The sequence below is a fragment of the Paramisgurnus dabryanus genome, chromosome 5 (genome assembly GCF_030506205.2).
Source record: "Paramisgurnus dabryanus chromosome 5, PD_genome_1.1, whole genome shotgun sequence".
Taxonomy (NCBI): Eukaryota; Metazoa; Chordata; class Actinopteri; order Cypriniformes; family Cobitidae; genus Paramisgurnus; species Paramisgurnus dabryanus.
This window is the reverse complement of record NC_133341.1, coordinates 46,273,189-46,297,030: the sequence shown is the minus strand read 5'-3', so window position 1 is coordinate 46,297,030 and position 23,842 is coordinate 46,273,189. Positions and strand designations below refer to the sequence as shown.

Here is a 23,842-nt window from a genome sequence, read left to right as displayed (position 1 = left end):
ACAGACACACAACACAAAAAACACGCACATACAAAACACACACAAACATACCAAAAACACACACACACGCACAACACACACATACACACCAAAAAACACTCTCACACACAAAACACACACAAACACCAACAGACAGTCACACACATGCATAGAGATATACACAAACAAACAAACACACACACACGGACAGACACAATACACGCACAACACGTGCACACACAAAACACTTACAAACACACAGACAGACACACACACAACACACCAAAAAAAACAGGCACACACACATTACACGCACAACGTACAAAAAACTTGCACAAACACACACAAACAAAAACACGCATACACACAATACACCACAAAGACACACACAACACACATACATACACACACACACACGCAACCACACAGCCAGACAAAGACACACACACACAGAAAGTCACGCATACACACAAAACACGCACAAACACACACAAATACACCCCCCCACACATAAGCACAAACAGACAGTCATGTACATGCATACACACAAAACACACACACCCACACACAAAAAACACCCACACAAAACTCACACACCCCAACACACACGCACACCAACAAACAGTCAAACACACATACACACACAGACAGATGCGCGCACGCACGCACGTACACACACAATTATATTCATTGACATAATACAAAGACTTTACCTTAACTGTGACAACTAAATGCCTAACTCCAACCCAAAAAGGATAATTTGTTTCAAAATTTAAACAATCATGTATTTTAATGAAAAAAAATGATGTCCAATCCTTTTGTATAAATAAGAAAAATCTACAGGTCATGCACCAAATATGGGACACAGCTACACGTTACTACACTTTGGTAATTATAGTAAACTATTCATTTTAAATATTTCCTCAATCAAACAGAGATCAATTCAAAAGACTGTGTCAACACTGTTACTGTGTGCTTTATTATTTCTTTGGATAAAGGCCATACAGTGTATGACAGCACTTCACAATAACTGACACAACTGAGGATTAAGGATTAACTGAGATCCTTTTCGTCCTGTCAAATGAATGTGATCACTTTAAAGTGATGATATGAACTGTATTAAGAATAAAGGAGACAAGACAAGACCTAATCTCTCAGACAGACAGAGCCAGAAAGCTTTTAGACTTTAGTGTTATTTTAAAAAGAGCAAAACACTTGACCTGCAGACACAAATACATTCGACAATATACAGAAATGCACCAAATGATTTAATATGACGTTTCATTTTTCCTTTTTGTCATTTAGGTATGCGTTTTATTCAATGGTTCATTTTCAAATAAAAATATTAAACGTTAAAAAATATATTAAGCCTTAAATTAAAATACCAGCATCTCTGATCTTTCACATCAAATGTTGGTCACAATTTCAAATTGGCCATAAAATTTTAAAACAGGAAAGATAAGACTATATTCCCATAAGACAATAAACCCCCCAATATTTCGAGTGAACAATGATTTAAAAAAACAAAAAACTAATGTGATTATAATCCCATGTAAAAAAAAAACTAATTCAAGCACCTGCTAAAATATTTACTATCCACCAGACCGGAAATTCAGGTAAATCAGATCTGTTGTAACATCCGTTACCGCCCAAAATTTTATTTTTGATTCACATCTAAATCAATATATGAGCCTACATAAAAAAACTTCAGTGAATGTGACCCTGACCTGTCAGGTAATCAAGTCACTCATTTATTTACTGTAATATTAAAGCTTAAACACAACTGGGTGCCAAATTACCTAGTTATAGGTCATAAACAGCAGCGTTGGATATCATAGTTTAAGAAATACAGATTCGTAGTCTGCCCTGGTGTGAACCAGCAACACTGAATCTGAAAGGCACTGGCTTGAGGAAAAGTCCCACTGAATGTCTTTTGATCACACGTCTCAATGAACGCGCTCAGGCTGGCCGATGTCTGTAGTGATGTTGATGTAGAGAGGTTCTCTGTGGACAGACAAAATCTCATAGGAACAGGAATTTAAACCGTCCTTCCTCCACATCAGTCTAGTCTGGCCTAACAGCTGCATCCTGTGTAAGCGAAATAAAAAAGGGTCAGGTGTCACACTAAACATACACATCTGTTTCATCACTTTGGGTAACATCGGGTATCATTCACTTATATGTGCGCAAATATTTGCGGATTTAACGCAACTCTCACGAAAAGTATTTCAAAACATGCGTGGGCGCACATCAATTTATTCATAACCGATTAAACTGTTTTTGTTTACAAAATATTGAAGTATGCATTATATTGACCATAAACGGTATTAAACTTGTCATACTAATATATATATATTATCCAGTGTTTCTAGAGATTTTGTATAAAAAAAAATCATCCTTTATTATCGTATTCCAACAAAGTGCGCACACAGAATCACAGGGAAAGTGAAACACACGGCGGAAGGCACAGAATTTAATTTGTTATGGGGCGTACACACCATACGCAAATTCAAAGGTTTGCGCAAGTAGATTTGATAAAAAGTCAATGCAAAGACACAAATAGACGCAAACTTGTGCGGGGCAATGCGAATGACGTGAATTGGGCAGTGCAATTGTTGCGAAAACAAGTGCTATTCACCTCAAACGCGTCTTCTCCAAAGTTGAAAGCGAAAAATTCGTACACAATGTTGCATAAAGACCAAACACGAAGCAACGCGTTCATTGCTCTAGATCACTCGCTGGATTTAACTATGTGTCGTGCAAATTTTATGCTTGAGTTGAATATTTTTAACTTGCACAAAGACCGATTTTGGTGCATATCGAGTTGGAATCCAGTCACATGTAAACGCCCCAAAAACGGCATGAAATCCGTTTTTTTTCTAATACGTTTCAGGCTACATCCAGAGGTGGTGTGAAATCCGTTTCAAATCGCATTTCTGGCAATCTATTTCAGTCTGACCGCTCTGATCGCATTTGTGTAGCTTTTTGGTTATGTCATGCTGTCACATCACTTAAACAACCGCAACACAACCCCAGCGCGAACAGTCCATTTCTGACAAAATGATAGGGGTGTTTGGGAAAGTCCACGTATTGGGGAATACAGTTTCTACAACGACCGACATCAAGGCAGATTGTCCAACGTCATTGCCATAGAAACGGTGCAGATAATCTGGAACATGGCAGAACGCTACAGGACGCACAGATCTGATCTGAACAGTTGTGATACACAATATGGACAGTGAGTCTGTCAAATCGGATATGGACCAAAATCGGATATGGACTGACTGTGTGAACAAGTGTGAAGACACGTTCGAGACGAATAGCACATGTTTTCGTAGCAATTGCGATACCCAATTTGCATTCCCCGCGTGTGTTCGCGTCTATTCATGTCTTTGCATTAATATGTATGTAATCTACTTGCGCAAACCGTTGATTTTGCGTTTGATGTGTACGCCCCAATTAAACTTTTATGCGTAAAGGAGCCTAAAAGATGGTATCTATTATGTAAATAGTTATTTGTACCCCCAATTTCTAAAGGTTTCATAATGTGTTTGTTCCCTATAAACAGTTTTAGCAGTAACAACATAAACAAACAGCTTTCTTGGAACACGCGTAACTTCCGGTAAACTTCGCTAAGAATCAATAAAAATCCTTTTAGAGTAGTTTATTTCTGACAACAAGCAAAAAACAACAACAAGTAGATTACCTTAGTTCAAATATAGCTAAAGCGTATCAAAAACTACAGTGAGCTAACAATGCTATGTAAAATGTGCACTATAGACCCTTTTACAGCTCACGTGATCAAATAGCCTGCGCGCGCATTTAGGCAACAGAAGTTGTGTTAATCCCCATTGGTTCTAACGTGTTAGCAACTCAAAGTTTATTAAAACGGTTTCCCAGCATCAAAATGTCTATGCATGGTTGTTGCGTTTGGTTGCACTAATATAATATACTAATATACGTATACATGTATCTGGCCACTTTATTTTTGGCCATCTGCTAACGTCTTCTATCCACTCCACTATAGTACACGGATCTGGTAGTTGTGTTGAAAATGTTGATAAAAAGTCAACTTTTTTAAATAAATTTCTCTGTCTGCGTTGCTTCACTGCTGATTCTTGCCATTCTTCCGTTGCCTAAATGCGCGCGCATACACTGCCACATCATCATTGTGTACAAACAGTAACCCCCAATTTCCACCGACTGCAGAAAGGCTGCGGATCCGCTGCGGAACGGCGGTGGAGTCAATTGGTTTCCATTCAAGTCTATGTGTGTATTTCCACTGACTGCGTTCTGAATCCGTCACAGCTCCGTTCATCCACAGCCCTCCGGCACAAATATGCAGAGCTTTTATTTTGGCGGGATACCAGATAGCTGCGCAGGGCGGAGCCTTGAATTTATCGCGGGATCATACCTGAATTCGCAAGATCTCGTGTTGTGATCTGGACTGGTCCAGCAAAACGTCATAATGGGCGGAGACAGAACTAGATATCGCGCGATCATCATGTGAATTTGCGAGACCTCATGGGTCCTCGTCACTTCAGCACGTAGCCGCTTTGCAATAAATACGAAACTGGTGGGTATTGGCGGACGGCGGAGTACGGAGCCGTAATGCAGCGGAGCAGATCTGCAGCTGCTCCGCAGTTGGTGGAAATCCAGCGTAAAAGGGTTTATATAACGTATGCAATCTTAACTACAGATCGGCTGCCAAACCTCCCATCAAATAGCGGTAATCCATGATCACCGTCTTCCTTTGTCTTTACTAGGAAACCAAAACATTTGTTACTTTTGACGAGGTATTTGTTCCAGAGTTCAGTTTAGCACAATTAGACATAATCGTGTCACTGCACGTGCGTCCGATGAAAAATGATGAATGTAAAATAAAACGGAAAAATTACGTTATGTGAGTGCGGATCGTAACTTCCAAAACTAAAGGTTCATAATGACATTGTAATATGTGTGCTCTGTTTATTTGAATCATTCAGTACAAACAACTTTTTCTAATTTAATTGTAAATGTCTTATATTTCAAAATGTAACAGGAAAAAAGTTTTTTAGATACATATATGCTAGATAATTGCCCCATGTAGCCCAAATAAAACATTAATGTATCTTTTTCTACCCCATTGTACATTATTAAAATACCAGGGGCATTTGGAGCAGCCCAGTGACCATATTTTGAAATGTGTCATGATAAAGAAAATTGTTTTTTGATTTTATGCTTAAATTTGAAAAATAACTTTGTTAGAACTGTGGCTTTGAGACGATTGCTTTTTTGGGAGCTATGGGACATTTATAATATGTTTTTATGAAATATATTCGTGCATAACATTTCAGTTCAGTTATACTTAAACATTCATAACTCTTTTTTTTTTACTTCTGAAGTTTGGAAAAAAAAGTTTCAAGTGTCTTCTTTCACACATCACAACTGTGTCTATAAGTCATAGTTTAAGAGCTGCAAACATATTAGTGGGGGAACACGTAAAAGGTTAAACTAGTTGAATTTGGAGTGTTCTGAATGAAAGGCCACGTGCGCTAGGTAAGTAATTTGCATAATGCACGCCCAAAACAGCTTAATAAAAGGGCTTATTTTTGCATTAAGCAACTGCTATTAAAGAGATTTAAAAAAGTGAGGAAGCAAAGGGTAAAGGATTATCATTAGGCATGTTATATAACACTGATATATTATATAAACTCTAATTATAGCATTTCATTAATGTACGTGAATTTTGTGTATGTGTGGTTTAGGTTAATATTCGAATGTGTTTTAAAAAAATATATAATTTGTTTGTGAAAACGTCCATGGGTGATTCTTACGAAAATTAGACTTATGAGGTGTCATGAAACATTTTGATAAAAAAAAGTAAATGCAAAGTAAGAGTATCAAAATCAGAAGCATACCGTTACAAACATCTCTTCATGTACTATTTTGCACATGATTTCAAATGACATCATACAAACCAACGTGTACATTTTTCATGACCGCAACGTGTCCATGACTGGATTTGGGTTCTTTGACATGGAAAAAAATTATAATTAAAAAATCTAAAAAATAAAAGCTTCAGTGCATGTTATACTAAAAACATTTACAGTAAAGAAACATGTGGTATTTGGTGATCATTGGTAAATGAAGACACAAAAATAAGGAATATAAATGTGTCAAATGACCAATTTTCTCATCCTCCGCAACAATTTTCAATCATTGTTTAAGCCCTCAAGGAACTAATATTTAAAAAATAGTTGAAAGGGACATAATTGACTGTAGCACTCAAGATGGCTACCAGGTAAGCAGTTCTTATTTTTTCTCTCCAGAAAAAAGTTAAAATTTTGTTTGTCGTAGTACCTAGACAACTTTTTAGTTCTCATTACCGAAACATGAGTTTGTAAATGCATATCTTTAATGTAATATCATGTTGCGGTAATGATAACTTCTGATAATGATAATCTAAAAAAATTTAAATAATTTTATAGGAAATATTTTTAAAATCCTCTAAAAATAATGGTAATAGTGAGTTCAGACCTTAATCTTATATGTGCAAAAAAAATTGTCTTCAAGGGCTTTTTAAAAATTCTGATGCTGGACACCTTCTAAGTATGGATTTCGTGAGAATCACCCTCATATGTTCATTTCGCGCTCACATTTGTACGTACGTTCGCACGCAACTACGCATGCTTGGTGAATGAGACCCATTGTCATTTTAACATAACACGTACATTTAACTCCATCAATAAACATAAAGGAACTGCATGAACAACAATGAACCCATTACAGATAAACAATGTTCTTATTTAGTAAGCATTTATGATGTTTCATTAAAGCACTGCATTGCATTTCCCATTTCATTTACTGCTTCAAATCTCCACCACTTTAAGAGTCATTTTAAAACACAAATGGGAGATGTCTCGCAGTCTGTATGAACTCCAGTAAAGGAAATAAAGAATGTGTGTGTAATGCTTTAAGAATCTCTCAATGAGGTGTGAACGCACAGGGAAAACATAACACAACCAAAAACGACACACATCTGCCTGAATAATATCAGACCGTGACATCAGCAGCTGGTCATGTAGCACAAGATATAAATATACACACACAGTGAATCTAAATAAAACGTAGCATTGTGTTTGTGGTAAAAAATTAAATTCCCCTTTCTTTAGAATTCTCTGCAGTATCCCGACTGATGCAGTGAATAAAGCACATACAATACAGTAGTTATAAGATCCAAAAATCCATCACACGCTGGCACCAGAAATACATTTGAGATGTGTAAATGGATGTGTAAACATCCATGTATGCCTTGAGCTGTAAACAGTCTTCACAAACCTGTCTTTATTGACTTGATTGCCGCTGTCTCTCTTGTGAAAGATCATTGTGTAACGCCCAACCTCAGGTGCTGGTCGGACTATTGACATCTTCTGTAGCTGTATACTGAAAAACACATTTCTATTAAAATCACCATAAAAAAAATTCAATGCCTTCACAGAAGTAACAATTATATCAATGGAAAAGAATGAGTTGCATGCCTTTTCTAAAGAAAAACTAAATTTGCCGGTTTCATATCGTACATGCGTGAGAGCACATACTGTGCATATTACCAACAGTACAAAAATCTTTATTTTACATATATTTATGAGCAAAACCTCAACAAAACACCTTTTGACTGTCAGTGTCAATTATATAACAGCGATTTGTTTAATCCACATTTTGTTTTTGTTATTCCACATTTGTGTTTGTGCTGTTCTGGTCCTTGTAGTGACAGATATAGGGATGTTCATATTGACCTGTTCATCGAAGGTAAAAATTTATGACTGATTAATATTATCAGTATTATTAGTAAAATGTGTGTAATTTTTCTTTAGGCATGTGTCGACATTTTACCACTTTTCTAGTCTCCATTTATGAATGGCTTGTAAATGATGCAAATTATTGCTGTCCCGACTGTCTGGTAAAGTAATCACTTGTATAAGAAATCATTTGTGCTTGAGTATGGTTTCATAGCTGCACAGAGATCCGCATTTCAAAATGGGGATCTATGGGAATCGACTCCCTTTTGCAGCCAGCCTCTAGATACCCATCGATGAATTGCAGTTTTAAGTCACTTCCGTATTAGCTTCATCATAGGGGCTGTTTACACTTGGTATTAAGATGTGTTTTCATCGATCGGATCACAAGTGGACGAGAGAGACACATTACGTTTACACCTGGTATTTTAATCCGTCTCTTTTGTCCACTTTCGACCGCTTCTGTCCTGAATACTGTGAGGGGACAGTCCGTGAGATGGTGGGCGAGTCTCTCTGCTGTCATTCAACCGCGAGCGGGAGTAATTATGAGTTTATATGGACGCAAACTAATATTATGTCGGAGTCCGCTGCTTGTTTAGCAAGTATACATGCTGCACAGTGTTTTGTACATTTATATGTTGGAGCTTTCTCTGAATTTTCAGCGCAATTGATGAAATAGGATCGCGCAACTTTCACGCTTTCAAAACGAAACTACGGAGAACACCCGCAGTAGTTTTATAAATGAAAGGCTAAAAATAGCGCTGTTCACCGTATGTTCACGCCAGAAGTCAAAAAAAGATGTAAAACTTGTGTTTAATACCTCAGATTAGATAAATGGGCGGAGAGAAGGCGGTCGCGTGTGGCTGTTCGAACAGATTCAACCACATGTGCATTCCGCAACTCCAAAGCGATCTGATCGAAAGTGGTTTCGACTACCTCTGGATGTGGTTGAAAGTGGTCGAAAGTGGACGAGCTCAAAACGTTTTGAACACCGTTTACAACTGGCATTAACGTTGTCCACTTGTGATCCGATCGACGAAAACGCATGTTAATGCCAAGTGTAAACAGCCTCATAGAGATCGTAAGGTCGCCCTCAGTGTGTGCACAAGATGACACGGTCCATCTTACGTGATCGCTTCTGTCCTGGACCCTAACCATAAACATTTAGTGCTGTGCAAAGGATGAATGGCAGTCGTTGAAAGTCATGATTGTTTAAAGGGACAATTCACCCATTTGCATTAAGCTTTGTATAGTTAGAACCCCAGTCATGTTTTTGAATGGTCATGCATCATTTCCTCAGTTGTCGCTGAGACAGGAGAAATACAGATTTCAGTGTTGCACTTCCTTCTTTCAATGATGTAAAAATCATCATTTTGCATCATTGAAAGAAGGAAGTCCAATATCTTTGATGAGGGAGTGAGACTACAAACACCCCTTTTCTCTGTCAAATAGGCACCAAATTCTAAATGTATGTTACATTTCGACTACAAATATGACACACTTTCAATAAAGATTAATGTTTCTACGGGTGTAATGCTTCTTTAAAACACACTTGGCATCACATTCATGATTTCATGGTAAAATTACACTTTTTCACATCAATCCATGTGCGTCACTTTAATTGAGCCGATGCCGAAATGATCGCAACACTGCTTCAGCGTCCCTCCTGCTACGCGAGCACACACTGCTGACGCCTGCGGTGTGCATGCATTAACTTGTTAACATGGATGCCGAAAAACAAGTGCCACTTATGCGCTGCTCACGCGTGCAGAGTGAAACCAAGATACTTGTGCTTATTCCTAAAATGTACTCTTGTAAACGTTTCACTTACCGTACTCTGAGATCATCGTCCTCTCCACCCCAGCCCCAGTATGTGTTTGGAAAGCCATTGACTTTGTGGAACTGTTCGGTTGTCATGGCCGAAACGCCACCAAAATAACCTTTATATTTGAGCCTGAAGAGTCAGAGGCAAAAAGTGATGTCTTTCACATATAAAAAAACCTTCATAATAAATAAACAACACAATAAATAGCGTAAGGTACATGAACTTTAACACAGCTGTTGGGAAATGTTAAAATATCATATAGGCTAACAAGCAGTTTCAACGTTTGACTGAATGTGTTTTTTTTTAATGAAGATGAAAATAATATCACTCACCGGTACCCGGTGGAATTCCTTCCCACTACAAAATGTTTGGGTTGTTTCTCACATACGTATAGGTTCTCATCATTCTCTGGTATAAGATCGACATCATGGAAGATAAAACAGTCCCAGTTGTGATCTTTGAGTGCTTCCAGGTAACCCACGTTTAATAACTTTGCCCTGTTAAATGTAGCATCTCCAGCCTGTGAAACAAACACAGACATACTGTATACACATGACGCTTATACATCTTACAACGACTACATTTACATGCACCCTCATAATGCGAATATAATGAATATAACTTAATTTTATGCAAACACAAATCTTCGATCAAAATAATGCAATTAAGCTCATAATCGTAGCAAGTATAATCATATTAAAGTGTGGCGTATGCCGATTTTAATCGCAATACAAGGCCATGTAAACATTTTAATCGCATCTAATCCACAATAACTGAAGTGGACATTGTTTTGTTACGCAAATTCGTAATAAACTTGAAATTCCCAACAAAACTATCTATAAGCACTTTTGCCTTTATCTAGAATCAGCACAAAGAAGGCATTGTCATAATATTGTCTTCATTACGGCACCGCAAATTAAATACGTCCATAGGAATGTGTTTGTTATTTAAAGTAAATAAATTTAAACAGTGGACAGTAAAATATGTTAATGATATGTTCAGTGCAGTCACTAACAAAGCACCATAATACGGTCTGCTCTTATCACGTAAATCACATTTTTACATAACGCATTTCGATTCCGAGTTTCCTTAGGTTTAATTTTCCCGAAAAAAATCTAGCTAAAAACAACAAACATGTAATGTATTAAGCATAAAAATTAAAAATATAACAGTACACTGTGAAGCACAGGAGAAATTACTTTGTCATAAGCATTTCTCCATAGACTAAGGCCCTGTCCACACGTACACCCGTATTTTAAAAACAGATTTTTTTATGCGGTTTGGGCGTTTGTCCACACGCAAACACAGGGCCATATTTTAACGATCTAAGTGCATCGTCTAAAGCGCACGGTCTAAATGGGCGTGTCCGATGCCACTTTTGCTAATTTAACAACGGGAAAAATGGTTTGTGCGCCAAGCGAAGGTTTGAAAAGGGTTGTACATATTTTCCTAATGAGAGTGTTTTGGGCGTAACGTGCAATAATCCAATGAGAGTATCAGCTCTCATCCCCTTTAAAAGCCAGTTGCGCTGGCGCAATGTTTAATCCCCATTTAGATGACAGACTTTGTAAACGGAAAAACTAAGCGGAGGAAGAAGATCCCCAGTTTAAGATTAATGTTAAACAATTGTGTTGTTTTTCACTCGTATTGAAATTTTTATTTCTTTAATAAAACCTTTAAAACCCGTTTTCTTTTAGTCATGGAAGTAAAAAGCAGGCTTTTAATTGCTTTAAATGTATGGCTAGCCAATATCACCAAAAAATAATATACAAGTATGTAAGAAAAGGTTTGTACTCTAAAAATACTTTATTTGTAACAAACAGGAGATAAAGAATTTACAAACGGCTCTCTGCACGTTTCAGCACTTGGACAGCGTCAGTTTTTTTAAGCATTACTTAAAAATGTTTCTCATCCCACCATATCCACAGGTACAGAGTCATCATATACAATAAATCCGTGAGGTAGCATTTAAAAAAAAACGTTTAAAAAAAAACAGATGCATTTGTTTAAAGCAAAGCATTTATTTACTTACCAGGCTACAGGTGAAGCAGCTCTTTACGCCTTCTAACGTCTCATTATTAGTCCTCATTTATGTCCAAGAGGCTCAATAATAATCTTTTACATTCAATCCTTTAATCTGTCATATTTAAAAGCGTTTTTGTGCTGCTGCACATTCATGTGTGTGATAAGCAAACCCGCGTTGTCGTCCTGTTTAGGCACATATTTCTAATGCGCTCTTTTAATAACATAAAACACATTGCGCCATTGACTTTAGACTTTAGAGCAGGTTTTTGTTGGTCAATGGCGTAGTCTATTTTAGTTGCCTCAAAATAGCAACACGCCAACAAAGCGCCTGAACACACCTTGTTTTCAGACCAGAACGCCCATGGGCGCAAAAGGGGGCGCAAATGCATTTGCTATTTAAACAACGTGGCGCTAAACGTGAAAATGATAATTGCGCAGGGTGGAAACTAGCAAAAAACACTTGCAATGCAGCGCAATGCGCAGGGTGTAAGATAGAGCCCACAGTATCAGGTGACTAAAACCGAATATTAATGAAAAAATTAAAGCGGTTGTGCACACCAAAACTTTTAAACGCAGCTAAAAAAGGCCTGTCCCGCCCCTCCTCCACTGTGATTGGGCAGCCGTGTGAGAACTGACATTGACGAGGGGAGCTTTTTACCCAAAGCTCATTAGCAGAAAAACGCTGAGTGCCGGAAGAAAACCACTAGCTGCTGGCTTATTTGAAAAACGCTGAGCTTCCATTGGAATCAATTGAAAACATGTGCCAGCCGTGGGAGTAAAAGCTTTGGAGTGCACTCCCCTTTATTCCTGCTAGTGTGCCGATTTTTAGAAACTTGTCGTGTGGCCAGTGAAACCAGAGTTTTTTGGCCTGTGATGTTGTTCGTGCCGAGGCGAGACTGCAATGGCTTTCTGATTGGTCAACATGGCTTTACGGTTATATCGCCATCTGGTGGTTTGGCATGCTCTTGACAGCGCTTCATACCATGTTTTTGCGTTTTCGTGTGGACTAGGCCAACGTGTTTACCCCGGTTTCACAGACAAGGCTTAATGTCTAAATGAAATTGAAAAACTTTAATATTGAGGTATTTTTACAAATGACTTCTCCGTAAGTTTCACTATTTAAAAAAAATTAATGTGCCCTCATAATCTTTTAATCAAAAAAGCGAATCTACTGCCCTCGTCAAAACAATCTCTTCTTACTTCCGGTCATATGGTATGGCAGGTGGGCGTGGTCCAGGAAAAGACTGCAGCAATTAGCAACATGACCCAACTTCAAATGATTAAATACATTTTCGATGGACGAATTCAAGTCCCCCTCTACCTTTTTCGTTTCAGAAGCCGTTTCAATCAGATATACGTCACCACAGGGAAAATAAGACAATCGCTACTTCCGTTTCATGGTGAATTTAAGGCTAATCTTACACTATCCTAGAAATTTGCCTTTAAAGTTGTCCAGATGAGGTCCTTAGCAAAACATATTAGTAATGATAAATACATTTTTGATATATTTACGGTAGGAATTTATAAAATATGATATTTACCTAATATCCAAATGATTTTTGGCATTAAAAATCTATAATTTTGAGCCATACAATGTATTGTTGGCTATTGCTACAAATATACCCATGGTATTTGTGTGGTCCAGGGGCACATACTTAATTTCAAGGGCTGATAGGAAAACTTTCGCCTACCTGATGAATGACATAGATCCCGTAGTGAAGTTGCTGTCTTTGTAGGAAAGGATGAAGGTGGTATAGGAAAAAGAGAAGATGCTTCTCCCTGTTTCTGTAAGGAATAAGGATGGCAACACTCTGTCGGGCAAAACAGTCAGGTGGGGAAAACTGACCCTCCACAACCTCGGCGTTCTCACTCTCTACCTGCTCCAGCGTCACAGAGGGCTCGAATGTCAGCTTGAGAGCACCTCCTAGGGAGAAGAGCGCACAGAAACCAATAAACAAACATTTCCGAATATCCACATGTAGGTGAAAGGCCCATAGGCCAGGTGCAGCCCTTAAATACAACACCAACTGGGGACCAGATTTAGAAGATGAACCCGAAATTGGCAGACAGCTGTGGTGGGAAAAACAGTCGTGCGTAAACAATGACATTCACACGGGGGTGCCGTGAGTTTCCCACATGTTTCTCTCCATCTTGCAGTTTTGTAAAGTTGAACCTTGGCTGTTATTATTAGTGCATGATAAAGGAATCATTTATTGAAAGTTTAAAATGCATTTTCTCACCCACAGGCCTTTCAAACCCCTTATTATATTGTTTCCTCAGTGAAACACAAAATAAGAATTAAGGCAGAATGTCTTAGCATCTGTTTTCCCTACACATAGGGTCGATGTTGATGGTAACAGGGACAAAAAAAGGTTGTAGCTAAAATAGCAAACGTCAAAATTTGCGAAATCTAGCTGTTTTTTATCCTAATCCTACCGCCAAACCTAACCCTAAACCCAACATTTCATGGCATTAAAGGACCCTCGCATATGCGTAAAAAACAGACTATAGACCGTTTCATTGGACGCACGTGCGCTGACGCGATACATGTCTGGATCCGAACTTTACTTCCGGTTTCGTTTTTTTAATGGTCTGACTAGTTGCTAAACTGATCTCTTGAACAAATGCCTCGTCGAAAATAACAAATGTTTTGGTTTCCTAGGTAATCTATGTGTTGTTTTTTTGCTTGTTATATAAATACACTATGTTTAAAGAACTTTGTAGTTATTTGTTCTTAGGAGTTTACCGGAAGTTACGTGCGGACCGCGACAGCCGCTTGTTTATGTTGTTACTGCTGAAACAGTCTATACTTTGGCGTTTGCTGAAACGTTTCTAGCTAACCCGCCTCCAAAAAAAGACAAAAACAAACACAGTCCATACAACTTGTGCATGCACTGCAAAAAATGACTTTCTTACTACGTATTTTTGTCTTGTTTTCAGTAGAAATATCTAACAATTCTTAAATCAAGATGTATTTTCTTGATGAGCAAAATGATCTAAGAAAATAAGTATAGGTTTTAGACAAAAACTATACAATTTAAGTGAATTTGAGAAAATTGCTTAAATTAAGTATTTAGAAAAATGTAAATTTATTTTTAGATTTTTTTCTCACCCCATTGGCAGATATTTTTGCTTGTTTTAAGTTTAAATTTACTTAAATTGTATTTTTTGTCTATAATTGTCTATAAACTAGACTTGTTTTTGCTCATTAAGAAACATCTTAATTTAAGAATTTTTAGATATTTCTACGGAAAACAAGACAAAAATACTAAGAAAGAAAGTCATTTTTTGCAGTGTGACTTTTATGAAATTTTTGTGGGGAAGATTATCAATAAATAAAAATTTGGTTTGTTATAATCCTGTCTGTTATAAAACTTCTATGCATTATTATGTTACTACAACAAAACAGTGAAATGGTTTTAGTAAAAACCCCCTTTTCTTGCAGAAACAAAAAGCTACTTCCTCCCTTTCTGTTGGTAAAGGGAAAGAATTGGAATGTCACGAGTACATTTGCTTAGTGATGACAACATTTTAAATATTTTTAAAATTTATATCAAATATACAGTCACACCTTTCCCTGCAAGCGTCACATTTAGCCAAAATGAATATAGATCAAAAGATCAAAACATAAAACCATCCCAGACGATACTCACTGAGCAGAGGAGATCGATTCGGGCAGCTCTGTTTGGATGTCTGGTCCTCAACACTCTTTATCATCTCAGATTCAAACACCGGACCTGTAAACTCTGCCATCTGCTTTAAATCAAGTGGACTCAGTCCCTCTTTAATCGTGTCATCGCTGGGAAACGCTATCCATGCTAAAACGCACAGACACAACACCAGAAGAAACACAAACTTCCCCCTCCGGGTGAACTTGCTTAGGGTGACACGAATGCCCATGACTAGAGTTCAGTTTGATGTGAGATCCAGCAGCGAAGGAGGAAGGGAAGAAAACAGCTAATCCTAAAGAGAGACATCTGCCTCTTAATTCACAAAAACAGACCTTAATATCCACTCCATGTTACATGTCCTTCTTGTTGTTCATGTCCACTTGGAGAGGATAAAACTTTAAGTAACAAGAGATCTGTTGCTGTGAGCAGTCTTCCCCAAAAAGCTGTAAAGTGGAAAATAAAATTTTTATTAGGTTATTTCTACATAAATAAGATGATTTCCGAATTGGTCAATTCTGTTTACCTAGGTACAGTAATAGTATCGACTAATTCGGAAACAGGAAATCATGATCATCAATTATACAAGAAACTTTTTACAGAAAATATTATATTATGTCGTCCTGTAACTTGACAATGACTCATGACAATGATTACCGAATTAATATGGTATATGAAAATGTTACACAATGTCAATTGCTGATTTTCTTCATTCCTTCACTGATGTAATACAAGTTTTATTTCCTCGTGTTTACAATTCTGTGGTCATCTCATGTTTCACATGTTGACACAGTGGCTCACTGACTACGTTGTTTTATTATCTGCTTCCTGAAAAATTATTCATAACAGGACCTTATTCTGTTCTGCACACAATTCCCTGCCACGTCAAGCTACATGCAGTATACCCTTCAATACATTCTTTGTTTTTTTAAGATGCTTGGTTTTAGCATGTTAAACACAGGGGCCAGGGGCTGTTTGCACTTTTTAAGCTGGTAAAGCTGGTCATACACGGCAAGGAATTAAGTAAAAATTAACCAAGAAAGTCAGCGCTAGTAGATCAGCGATGATGAATATTTATATCATGGGTCTCAAACCCTGTTCCTGGAGGGCACCTGTCTTGCATATTTTAGTTTAAACACTACTCCAACACTCCTGCCTCTAATTTTTAGGTAGTCCTGAACAACTTGACTAGCAGATTCAGGTGTGTTTGAATGAGGTTGGAAGTGCAGGACAAGTGCCCTCTAGGAACAGAATTGGAGACCCATAGTGCATACTTATGTAATAATATGATTTCGCTTTAGTTTAGTGGAGCATTTCGATGCTTCATTAGGACTAAAATATCGTCCGTTTCTCAATCCGAGACTGCATATGTAATCAAGCCTGGTTTATTTAAGTTAACTGAGCATAACATTCGCAAGTCATACGCCTATTACAGCAATTCACGATTAACTAAGAAAAACAGTTAACTTTATAATTGTTACAATTCTGAAATAAGACTGAGTCTTGATGACGTATGCAGCCTTCAAATGCGACCTATGGAGGATGCAGGCTTCGGATTAAGTAACGGCCATCATCTCTAGAGTATTAATTACTATATAGAAATTATAAGATTTATCTAATTATATATAGATTTTACTCTAGACACGTTTTATAATGCACCAACGCAGTCATTTCAAAAGAGGAGTAACGTTAGTTTTTTTTCTCTCTCAGACTCATTTTAAGCTTTAACAACACGTTTAAGGTGAAAAGGAGATTTAATTCATTTACAGCATTTAAATATAGACATTAAATGTTGTATGTGACTAACTCGACGCGCTACTTGAGGAAATTGAACACATTTTCGACCTCAATATTCACCTGCCACACGCTAATTTGAGGAGCTAGGTGCCCGTGCGAGCGGTATATGATGAGGTAAAATAAGATAAAATACACAAATATAAAAGCGTATACAGGAAGAGAAATAGAAAAAGAAATGAAAGACTCACTGCTGAGAAACAGATGTTCACTCACGCTGCAATGAAGCCCAACACTGCAGTGAAGCACGCGTACTTCCGCAAACACAAAGGCAACGCTATGACATCACTGAGAGGTTGTAAAAGCATTGACCATTTTTGGTCCGCATATGCGGTACGTCAGCGGCGCCGCCATATTAGATGTGGCAAAACTGGCCCACAAACAAATGCGAGTTAAACAGAGAGGTGCGTTTATATATATATATATATACAAAGCACAATAACTTTAACAATAGGCTTTATGCCCAGCTGCACTACCTGAACTTCAGCCAGCTCCTTGTTTCCTGTCTTCCATTATTGGACAAACTGATTAATCCAGGTGTGCCTGACCTCAGAAGTCACAAACAAACTGATTAATCCAGGTGTGCCTGACCTCAGTAGTCACAACAACAATAATCAGACACACCTGGATTAATCAGTTTGTCCAATAATGGCAGACAGGAAACAAGGAACTGGCTGAAGTTCAGGGAGTAAGGCAGCTGGGCATAAAGCCTGTAGACAAAACACTTAAGTATAATTTTTTTATAAAGAATCATGGAAGCGTGTCAATTAAAAATTTGGTTTGTGGAGGCACCCCTAATGTAATATTTAATGTACTGGAATGAAATTAAGCTTTCTTATTGTAAAAATCGCTTTTTTGTCTTTAATCCCAACATTTGCAGATATAAACAGAAAATAACAAAAATGAATACGCCTCCTCATATGTTTTTTTCTTTAGAAACCTTCAATATATCAGCTAAGTTACCGGTAACTAGAGCAAGACTGAGGCGATTTTCCTCCAGTTGCTAAGAGTGTAATGAAGAAGTTGCCCCATCTAAAATGGTGCCGGCGTTCATGTATGATCCAGCAGCCAATGAACAGTAGTTATTTCTTTAATGCACGGGTCTTATGGATTCCTGGGCCCGGTTTTTCAAAAGGTTTAATCCGGATAAAATTGATCCGGAATTAGTAATCCTTTTCTTTGCGATCGGTGATCACGTAATCCATCTTACTTTTGAGACAGTTTTTCAAAACAACATCGGATTGGTTCATTCTGATCCGGATAGGAACTTTACAGGATCACCAAATCTGGATAACCAGTGCTCAAACAGGATAGGAAATCACATTGTAGAACTATAGATATGTAAAGAGCAAAAAGTAGAATATCCAGTGTGGGGTCAATATAAGTTTATTTTTATTTGAAATGAAAACACACACATTTCAAAAAAAAAGACAGCCCCCACCCCATCCTCTTCCAGCAGTCCGCTCATGTAAGACCTACAACACAAACACTGAATATATATATATATATATATATATATATATATATATATATATATATATATATATATATATATATATATATATATATATATATATATATATATTAGTGACAGAATAAAATTTATTGTTTTTGGTTTATTGTTTTTGGTCATTGTCTTTTGACAGCTGTTTGGGGGATTATTTTATGAGGCCAAACTCTCTTTCTACTTTGCTGTAGGCCTATACCGAAAGGCTAAATATGTTAAAGCCTACCTAATCACTGTAGCCAGGCGGATGAACAAATTAAATTAAAAACTTATGAATAAATAGGATATCTTGTAAGGTACTGCTTGATCCAAATATAGTATTATTTGATACATTTTTAAAGTTTTCATTACATTTTGGCCATGAAATCCACGCTGAATCCACCCTTCTGATGGGATCAGTTTAATTCAGATTTTTTGGATAAAAGTGATCCAAATCCTACAAAAAAGTTCTGAAAAACCCAAACTAAAGGTTTGATCTGGATCAAAACCAAGATTGGATTACATGATCTAATACGATTATGTAATCCGTTTTTCTTTTGAAAAACCCGTTTTCAAGATTTGATCCAATCTGTTATTCAAAATACTAGTGGATTACTTTTGAAAAAACAGGCCCTGGAGGGCCCATGTCCTGAACATTTTAGTTCCAACCTTACTTCAACACACCTGCCTTTAATTTTCAGGTGGCCTGAATAACTTGATTAGCAGGTTCAGGTGTGTTGGAGATTAAACATGCAGGACTCCTCCAGGAACTGAATTGGAGACCCATGATGTAACCTATTACACCATTTGACATTTCAATTTAAAAACAGGAACATATAAAACCACATTATTGCACTTATTCAGAAAAATTTTATTTTATAAAACAGTTATTTTTCTGTATGTAATTATATTTTCATGAAAAATTCTACACCAATTGACACTAACCGGTTACACTTATATAAAAAAATATAAGACTGAACACATAAAAATAGTTTCAAATAGTATTAGTTTATATTAATCAGCATCATAAGACATTTGACTAAATTGGCCCCTAAAAGAAAGGCTTGCAATCACGGATATCTAAATAACTGGATTGCACATGATATCACAATTGTGAAGCCACTGCGCTGTCATATTGTTATGCCCAAATATTCTACAAAATTAATAGAACATAATCAGATTTTAATGATAAACTGTACTTTACTAGTCTCCGTTTTTATATCTGAAGTCTCCCTGCACATTATTACAATGCAAATGTCCTAAGCTTGTACATAGTTACTTATTTAAAGTTGGACATTTTACTTTTTAGACAGTGAGTTACTATACATTCATCTTCATTATAGTATCAGTTTAGCGGACAGAAAATAATAATGTATTATTAATCACAAATGTGCTCATTCTGAAATCTAAATAAATAATCTGGTTTAAAGCAACACCCAAGGGCCAGGTGTTCAAAAAGTTTAATCTGGATCAAAATGATCCGGATTTGGAAATCACATTTTTTCCTATTCAGGATCAGGTAATCCGTCTTACTTTTATGCCGGTTTTTCAAAGCAACATTGGATTGGATCACCCTGATCCAGATACACAGTTTTCAAGATTACCAAATCCAGATTACCTGTGCTCTAAATGGTACAACATATCACAACATGGGCTACCAGCTATGTGAAGAACAGGTAGAAGAATCAATATGGGATCACTGTAAGAGTTTTTAATTTTGAGACAAAACACAAAAATAACATAAACATCCATTTATAATTTCTTTTATGAACCCTCATCTGAGTCACCAAAAATAAAAAACAAATATACATTAACAAATACATTGTGGACGCACAAAGGACGCTTCAAGTGTCTTTTCTGAGCTCCTGTGACTGCTGGCTCTACCAGTGAGGGTCCAGGTTGTATTTCAATAATACAGTAGGGCTGAGATCCAGAATGAATGTTTCCTCTGCATTAGGAGGAACTGGCTCACTTTCCTTTACAATCGTAGGCTCACCATCCCCTACAACACCTTGAATACCATGCAGAGCTTTATAGTTTTCAACTCCAATAATGTCCAGAACCACATCTGTGTATTCATCAACACTGCTCATTGCAAAACAAGATGTGTATCGTCCTGCACAACATCGTTACCAGGTGCAATGTCCCTCCCTGTGATGATGTTTATGATGCACCTGAGCCGTTTGAAGAACCAGACCAACCTCTGGCATTCTGTCAGAATGAGGGACTGAGTGGACATATAGTAAGGGATGCAATTGTTAGACATTGTTTTTGACAGGCTCATCTCTGATGATTGTTTCTTTGAAATTAATATACGGTGATGAATGACATAAAAATTGAATATATTATTTTTGTTTGTGATTGAAATCTGTTTGGGGGATTATTTCATATTTCATTATTTTTACTTTACTGAATAGCTTAATTGGTAGCCTATGTCTACTATATCTACTTTATCACTGTTACAACGGTTTCACAAGTCAAGTGCAAAATATAAATAAAAGTATATACACTAAATGAAACAAATGTGTTATTTGACCAATTTTAAAGTTTTTCTACATTTCCCTCCTGGAATCCACCTTTAAATCCTACCCCCTGTTGGGATCAGGATAATCCAGTTTTTTTGGATCAAAGTTATCCAAATCCTACTGACAAGTTTTGAACAACACAAACTGAAGGTTTGATCCAGATTAAAACTAGGATTGGATTCTGTGATCTAATCTGATTTCAGATTCCTTCTTTCCCTTTTGAACAACCCATTTTCAAGATTTGATCCAATCCGATAACCAAAATCCGATCAGTTTACCTTTGAACAACTGGCCCCAAGAGATTTGTTTTAAATATTTTTTGGCCCATTTTGCCTTTATTTGATAGACAGTAATTACGAGGTGACAGGAAAGTACAGGGTGGAGAAAGGGGTATGGGATCGGCAAAGGACCCCGAGCCCAGACTCGAACTCGGGTCACCGGAAGTGCGTCTGCACCATATGTCGGCGCACTGTCATTTACACCATCGGCTCTGACCAAAGAGTTTTTTTTTACCTTAAAATAATGTTTCCAAAAAAGTTTCATTCATTCATCCCCTTGAAACAGGGTGAACGGCACTTTCACATTCGCTTTGCAGCCCTCTATTGGCCAAAACCGCACTAAAGAAGTTTTCCAACCATCGGGTCGCGGTCCTGTAGTTCGAATGAAAACTACAAAAACTTTCTTTACGGCAGACCTACAATCCAATCAGAGCCAGCTTTGCTGCAGTAGGCTAAATTATTTACGACAGTGGTAATGGACAATTCTGTTTCCAACCTGTAGGGGGAGCAAAGAGCAAAAACTCTTTATTGTTGCTTTAAGTGGTGCATGTGCATGCAAAAATTTGCTGTTTTTGCAATAATGTTTTGTTTTACAGTATGGTTTTTGTTCAAACAGTAAAATGCGTTAACAATGTTAATGGAATGTATTTTGAAACGGTTGAGATAACGGTTTGAGATAACGGTTTAACACAACACGTTTTCGTTCAGAACACGTGAACCAGCGGAAACGGACAAGGAGATCAGTGAGTACATAAGGGCTACCGTAGTTACAACACGCATTTGGAAAACCAAAGCTTTAGAGAGCACTATTCAATTGAATGCAAAATACAATTTCAACACTAGATGGGGAAAATCCTACTTACTGTCCCTAATGTTTTCTATAAATCCCTTATCATGCCTGATTAAAACATTAACATTGCAAATAACTTCAGAACATCTTGTGTGACTGATATGCTGTAAACCAGGTGAATTTGGATCATGATTTTAAATTTAAGTTAATAAATTTCTTTCCACTAAGCTCAGAGGACCACAAAACTTTATATGAAATGTTACATTCTACATGCACCAAGAACTGGTCTTGTTTGGTATCATTTATAATGTCTTAGTGCAAGTGGTAACATGGGCTCACTCCTACAACAACAGAATTCAATGTTAAAGTGTAAAAATAAATTATAAGCAAACTTCACTTAATGTGGAAACACACCTCTTACCTGCAGCCCCTGGATTGCAAGACCCAATCACTATCATTATTACAATGCTTTGTTCTCTCTGTAGATTTAAAGGCGCTTTAAAGGAATCTGTGTGGTGTCACTTCTTGTTGACGTTCAAAGTGTTGTCAAACAAAACGGAGCGTAGCTAACTCCTCCCCTCCCCCTCCCTTCCATGCTTTCTGAATGAATCTTGAACGTGCCCAACCCCCACTATGTTATGTTTCGTGGTGGTAGGTTTGACCACTTTGTTTTTGTTGCAGTTTGAGGAGCCTGGGCTGTCTACAGAGACCATGTTATTTTACAGTGTGTTCAGAAGACAGACAGCTAGCAGATAGTGAGGAGATGTTTACTGTATGAAACAAAAAATGGTCTAAAACGCGTGAATTCACTTAGAGCACCTTAAAGGAAGTTTGCAAAAGGTTCAGGGGGATTTTCTATATTTATAATGGAACCTCATGATGTTGTGTCGCTATCAGAATAAATGTATTTACCAATAGCTAACTGCTTTACTATTCTTACCCTGTACTAACTAGCATGCAAAAAGGTAGCAAAAGTCAGACAATAAAACACTGACACAGTGATAAACAATCAATAATAATATTCCCCAATAACATCGTTATGCTGAAAAATTAACTATAAACAATTTTAATGTATCTTTTAAAAGAAATCTCATTGTTTGGCTGGCTACTCTCAACCTTGGATGATGAGATGACATGTTTGTCCCCCTTCAGCCACCGTAGACTTAATGACGCGGTTCCAAGCTGGGGGGTTAGCGATGGGCTGAGGCGTTGTTTGCAATTTCCCAACTTTCCCGCAAGATGCCACTAAATCTTACACATTTCACCTTTAAATGTTGAAGAAAGACTTGGAAATTCTGACACTCGTGGTCTCTTTGGCAACCTTGTACACATGTAAAATGATTCATGTTTACATAATTAATTTTGATTTCATTTTACATTCCAGCATTCATCTTTAGCAACAGGTATGGTATAAGTTTTGACTTATAACTTTTAAGTTCAACTGAAATCTACATTATAGCGATGACGCTGTAGTGACGATTTTCTCAGACCAGTCAGTGATCTACAGTGTTTTTGCGTCACGTTTGGTGTAACTGCCTCACAGTTTTAGTTAAGTTTGTTATTATCTTTTGATTCCTACCTGGAAATAATAAGAGATTGTTAACTCTTTCACCGCCAGCGTTTTTAAAAAAAGTTGCCAGCCAGCGCCAGCGTTTTTCATGATTTTCACCAAAGTTTAATGCCTTCCAGAAAAT

General features: G+C 37.2%; 1 protein-coding gene across 1 annotated transcript; it reads right to left on the bottom strand.

Moving 5' to 3' along the window:
• Positions 1–937: 937 nt before the first annotated feature.
• Positions 938–17,343, bottom strand: b4galt4 (UDP-Gal:betaGlcNAc beta 1,4- galactosyltransferase, polypeptide 4). Its single transcript, XM_065284455.1, has 7 exons — positions 17,261–17,343; positions 15,261–15,721; positions 13,299–13,531; positions 9,915–10,102; positions 9,589–9,711; positions 7,300–7,404; positions 938–2,067 (listed from the first exon to the last, which is right to left on the bottom strand). The coding sequence occupies exons 2-7, from the start codon at positions 15,505–15,507 to the stop codon at positions 1,926–1,928; spliced, it is 1,038 nt and encodes a 345-aa protein (XP_065140527.1). The 5' UTR covers positions 15,508–15,721; positions 17,261–17,343; the 3' UTR covers positions 938–1,925.
• Between the last annotated feature and the right edge of the window lie 6,499 nt (positions 17,344–23,842).

What these genes read in the sequence shown, in the direction of transcription:
- b4galt4 (XM_065284455.1), bottom strand. Translation starts at nt 15,507, where the DNA reads ATGGGCATTCGTGTCACCCTAAGCAAGTTCACCCGGAGGGGGAAGTTT. An exon ending in GGATCTATGTCATTCATCAG is followed by an intron (nt 10,103 to 13,298) that starts GTAGGCGAAAGT and finishes TTTGTTTCACAG; the next exon opens with GCTGGAGATGCTACATTTAA. An exon ending in AATCAAGTCAATAAAGACAG is followed by an intron (nt 2,068 to 7,299) that starts GTTTGTGAAGAC and finishes TCGCTTACACAG; the next exon opens with GATGCAGCTGTTAGGCCAGA.